The sequence below is a fragment of the Trachurus japonicus genome, chromosome 8 (genome assembly GCF_045865225.1).
Source record: "Trachurus japonicus isolate A0001 chromosome 8, Traja_1.0".
NCBI classification, from domain to species: Eukaryota; Metazoa; Chordata; class Actinopteri; order Carangiformes; family Carangidae; genus Trachurus; species Trachurus japonicus.
Window position 1 is genome coordinate 31,999,244 of NC_140914.1, and position 6,000 is coordinate 32,005,243.

General features: G+C 39.2%; 1 protein-coding gene across 2 annotated transcripts in view; it reads right to left on the reverse strand.

Moving 5' to 3' along the window:
* The window catches only part of igf2bp1 (insulin-like growth factor 2 mRNA binding protein 1), a 76,447-nt gene that overhangs the window by 24,094 nt on the left and 46,353 nt on the right, over positions 1 to 6,000 (reverse strand). For both annotated transcript variants that reach the window (XM_085785200.1, XM_085785201.1), the window contains exon 4: positions 235 to 286. In XM_085785200.1, the coding sequence (XP_085641326.1) occupies positions 235 to 286 (52 nt within the window). The remainder of the gene's footprint in view (positions 1 to 234; positions 287 to 6,000) is intronic.

Here is a 6,000-nt window from a genome sequence, read left to right on the forward strand (position 1 = left end):
CTACACTATAGTGTAGCTTAGATGGACAGACTGGTGTTCTAATGGAAACCCTGCACAACTGACTTGTTAAAAAGTGAGGAAATTAACAATTATCTGAGAGTGTGTAGCAGTTACAGGCTGCAGCCACTAGGGGGCAGCAAAGTGCCACTGGTCACATATACAACAGCTCTAAGGGAGGTTGATGTGTGTCATCTATCTGTTCAGTTTGCTAGAGAGAGACGAGACAGGTCTTACCTTGTTCACAGTTCTCTACAGTCCCACACTGAGCCAACAGACCATCCAGCACCTGGAACACACACAGGGAACAACAGACACGGTTAGTTCAAGTGACATGTAGAATATACTAGGATGATTCATGAGCAAACGAGAATGTGTGAGCAAAAAAACACAAACTTTCCACAGTTTAGTTTATCTTTTTCTGTCCCCATCTCATAATGTCAGTGAATTCATACAAAATGATATGACTTTAATCCTGTAAAAAGAAATTAAATGCAGAATAGGCCTATACAACAGTGTAAAAACAAATATGCGTGTTCAATCCAATAATCTGACAGACTTCAGTGAAACACTGGCTGAAAACTCCTGAGACAAATGAGTCTGCTCAGAAGAATTGAGCAGCCACGATGAAGAAGATTCTAAAAGCTTTAAAGCTGTCCAGAAAAGAAAATTGAATTTGAGCCCACTGTGGGTCTTAACATTAGTGTAATAACTCATCTATCAGACGATGGAGCCCAAACTTTGTGCAAAATTCTATTTTTGATTAAATCCAGGATGAAAGTGAGGTATTTTTTTTCCGTATTGGATAATGCAGGCGCACGGATTATACGTCAGCCTGCTCACGATTCATCAGCCACTGATATTGGATCTGTCATCCGTCAATCAAACGTCTGAGACACACACACACACACCGAGCTCGGTCTCACCCCAAGCATTGAATATCCCGCCCGCTCGATAACGACAAATCAAATTTGTTTTCCTTACTCGGGTAAAATCGTGTGGAAACTCGGCGCGACAAACAGGACAAGCGGTCATTTCTGTACACCTTTAAATTGACTTTTAGATGATTGGATGGCAGTGACAGAGGTTTAGTGGAACTAAACTTATCAGAGGCAAGAAACCTTTTAGTTTCATATCGTTTTAATTAAATTGAAATTAAATTAAACTTAAATTCAATTTAATTACGTTTTAAGTATTGTTATTGAACAAACAAAAATTCAAAGAATTTTTAAAAACTTTTAAAAACTTCCCCCCTGTGGAAGTGGCACATGGTTCAGTCCACTGACTCCAGATCCAAATAGTTTGTGTCCAGCTGCAGGAAGTTCTGTGAAAGTGTTGAAGCTGCAGGATCACCTTAGACTCTGAGACTCTGAGTTGATCAAGTGAACTGTGAGGGAGTCGATCACATGATGAGAGCAGCCAATCAGAGATGATCTATAGCTTATTTTATTCAGTGATGTTATTATGCAAAATTAAGTTAATTTTTCTTGTGATATAATTAATATTTCTAATTCTGAAACTAACAATTCAAACTTCAGCACAGAGTTTGAACACAGGCAGGTTAACAGGCTGTTTTCTGAAATGTATAAACATGACAATATTTATCTTGATTCTCCTGACTCTTCCCCTAATTTTAGTCATTAATTATTTAGTCATTCTAAGTAGTGTTTCTATCATCTATGCTGTTCTGTTGTGGGACTGGACTTTTAACTTGATGCAGTGCGTATCTACGAGTTGTGAGACAGAAACCTCCTGTAGATGCTGGAACCAATGTGTTTATGAACCGAACTGAATTATCCTCTGGGATAAATAAAGTTGAATTGAATTGAATTGAATTAAACTGAAGTGAATTGAATTGAAACACAATAAATGGTAAAAGCTCCTGCTGCCAAATGCTGTGTAGTCTACTTATGAAATGAACATCAACATTTTCATTTGATTTCAGCTCAGTAGTAGAAATCACAATATCACAATATGTCTGAGTGTAACAGAGATGTGTGTTACACTGCAGAGGCCTACCACAGACAGGCCCCTTCCCAACAAAAATGACATCATCCTTTTTTTCTGTTGAAGATTAAATATAAATAACCACTGCATGTGAAAGTATCGGCTCTATCGTAACAACTACAAAAATAAGCACAATAAAATGTGTTTTTCCTTTTTGTTTGTGTGTATTACTAGCCCTAGTTCAGATGCAAGCAAGCGACTGAATTAGATAGAATTAGAAATAATAAAATATGCCAAAAAAAAAATCAGCAAGAACAAAAACATGCAGGAAATAAGACTAGTTAGGTAAAACAGCTGAGAAATGACATTTAACTGTTGTAAATGAACATATTAGAAGAAGATGTAATGGGAATAAATGCAGTAACTGGTCTCACTCTGTAATTTTGTACTTTATCATCATCATCATTATTATTATTAGTGATGATTTAATAACTGGTCTGTGTGAGTCGGCCTGTGGAGAGATGCTGCCCTCGTGTGGACTCGCTCTGTAGCGTCACAGCAGCGCACACATCAAACTAAAAGGGACGATCCACCAGATATTGAAATGGCGCACACACACACACACACACACACACACACACACACACAGTCACAGTCACACTCCCCTGGCAATTGCTGCCAGAGAAGCCAGGCCTTGTGCCACACCCTCACAAAAACAATAACGCTACACACACACACACACACACACACACACACACACAGGGCCTACTGACCCACAAGCCTTCACTACACTGAATGATGTTTGATGAATAAACAGAATACAATGAAGTGAACTTGGCTCAGAGGAAGGCCGGTTAACAGAGGACAGATCTGACACCAACTGCAACTTTCTGCTTTGTTTTTCCTTCTGAAGTTAAACAGAAAAATAGAAAGTAAAAGTTTTATTTTTTAAATACTTTGTGTGTTTTTCCAGGAACCTATTTGTTCCTGCAGTCCTGCTGAGAAACAATTAGTCCACAATCATTTTTAAAATGTTCTTTCAATTAGGTTTTTACATATTAACTTGTGGCTGCCAAAAAAAACACACCCACAAAGGTCTGCTCCTAATTAACTTCAATTTAATTTTAAAGGGCAATTACATTAAAACCCAGAAGCTGCTTGGTTTGAACCAGTGTGAAAAGATCTGTGTCCTAAACTCCTAAAAGTAGCTTACAATAAAATAAAACATAATTATTATTATTACAGAAGAACAAGTGAAGCAGACCAACACATTTCAGCCCGAGGCCTCCGTCAGGATCATCACACAACACACTACAAACTGGTAAAAGAGTCGGTGAGTGAACAGCTCCATGTGTGGATGTGCAGCTTGTTGGGCCTACAGGACAGTCACATGGCTGCTGGTGGGGACGGTCCACCAGAGGACATGGATGGCACCTTTTCAATTTTTATTTACCTTCAAATCTTATTTAGCCAGGGAGTGGGAGTTAAACTTCTCAATGAATTAGTTTTTATAGAGTTTATAGTTTTATAATGTTGACAGATATTAGTTGGTGTAAAGAGACGCATCTAATGGACATGGTGGTGAACGCTCCCCATCATGTATGTATAGGTGTATCCTCAATGTTTTTAATTTCTCAATGTTTTAATTTTACTTGAAAATTTTACTTGTGTGTGTGTGTACACTTTGGGGCTGATAGAAATAAAGTTTGATCAACTGATTGATTGATTTCATCCAGAATCATTATTTAAAGGGACAATGAGGAGTTTCTATTTGGTTATAAAAAAGTCTCACGTTAATGTGGATGAATCTCCGTTACCACTTGTTAATGGTCCATTTTAGATAAATCTATGGTTTTGTCTCTATGGTTATTTTGTTATTATTAGTGGTGGTGGAAATGCTGGGCGAGCCGACCAGCGTTTCTTTACTTTCGGTTTCGTGGCGAGTCATGAGAATAACGCCGCCGAATCTCCGTTTATGGTGGGAACTACGACGGTATGTGATCGTCTTCCAACCTCTGACTTTAATTCTTGATGAATGAAAACATGAGTCTGTCTTGCGCCGGTCAAAGAATTTCACGGTGCGGAGGCTCATAAATGTAGTGTGGAAACACTTCGCTTTTCCAAAACTCCTCGTTGTCCCTTTAACTGATTTGAAATTGGATGATTTTTCCCGCCACAGCTTCATGGCAAAAAGAAAAATACACACATATTTAAAACAATACAACCCTTTTTTGAAATCAAATCTGTTTGAATGTTATGACAGGATATGATGGCTCTGTTATGTTGTGTTCTGTCTCTTATTCACTGTATTCAGATGAAGTTATCAGAGGAGCATCGTAGTTCCTCTGATGCCTGGGGATGTGAGGAGGGAAAGAGCTGCAGGTAGAACAATGTGAGACACAACTGCTGCAGCAGGATTCAAAGCCTGTTTTCTAGGTGGAGAAACAGTTTCCTTCCTGTAACGGTGCTGGGGGGGGGGGGGGGGGGGGGGGGGGGTAAGAGAGAGGTCACTGCTGCATGAGTCAGGGCCTTTAGATGGTATAGAGACCAGATAAAGTCAAAACTTCTGACTCTAATATGTCAACTAAATAAAACAAGAATTTTGAAAGGGGCTTTCTTTATCCATTGTTCAGATTTCGGGTCTAGAAACTTATGCAAATTAGTGCTTGTGTCATTATTGCCTCATTTACATACGGTATTTAAACATACAATTTGACAAAACCTGTAAATACAAAAAATATTGATCTTAATGTAAGTGATAAACTTGGGAGGTTTCATGGTGATATGTGTTAGTTCAAACTTTGACCCTTTTCACCTGTAGTTTCCCCCCTTAAAGGGACAATGAGGAGTTTTGGAAAGTGAAGTGTTTTCACACTACATTTCCCATGAGCCTCCGCGCGCAGGGTGAAATTCTTGGATGGCGCAAGACGGACAAAAGCGAAAACATTTGCCAAGAATGTTTTCATTGATCAAGAATGAAAGTCGGAGGTTGGAAGATGATCAGATACCGCCGTAGTTCCGACCATAAACGGAGATTTGGCGGCGTTATTCCCATGACCCGCCGGGCAGCGTCCACGAAACCGAAAGTAGGAAATGCTGGGAGAGTCGACCACTAAATAATAATATCAAAATAACTATAAAGACAAAACGATATATTTATTGAAAATGGACCATTAACAAGTAGATTCATCCACATTAATATGACTCTTTTAGAACCAAATACAAACTCCTCGTCCCCTTTAAAGGCAAAATGGACAAAAAAAATATACTTAAAAAAAAAAAAGATTTTTAATTTAAATTTAAAAAATGAATTGCCAGACTGGGCCAGTACCAGATGGATGGAGAGTGTTTGTGTGAACTCGTATAAATGACATGTAAAAGCCATGACCTAAGAGTCAAAGTTTGTGGTCTTTGCTATAGTTGGAAAAACTTTGTACCAGTATTGTATTGAACAGGCCGGATTAAAAAGCCCAACGGGCCGCATATGGCCATGCCTGGTGTAGACCGATGAAAACCTTTACCACTCCTCTCCCTACACTTTATGCATAATAAATGCTGCTTTCTGTATTTATTGTGCCCCTCCCTCAACTATGCACGGCTGTAGAACCCTTTGGCAAGGCAGCTGGCCCCCTTACTGCACCATATAGCTGCACGCTGCACCAGGTGTGTGTGTGCTCACTGCTCCACTGACAGATGGATTAAAGCAGAAGTAAGCTAAATGTTTGTGTTAATATAAGTCTTAAATAGTTGTATCTTCCGACAGCAATCACTTCTATAGAGTGTTTGGTCTGAAACACGGGTCTGTCAGTCACTCTGCTCTGCTCTGAGCCCAGGAGAAAACTTCTTGTATACTTCCTTGTATCCTACAACCTTAAATACTGATGTCTATTTACTGTGTGTGTAAAATCACACTTGGATAATAAAGGGTTCGTCTTCTTCTCCTTCTCTTTCCACTCAGCAGCCTGTGCTGGCTGTCTGAAAGCAGGAGGAGGCAGCTATTAAATCTATCCAGAGCATCAAGATGATGTTGAGCATATTGCCTCTTCATCTACAACT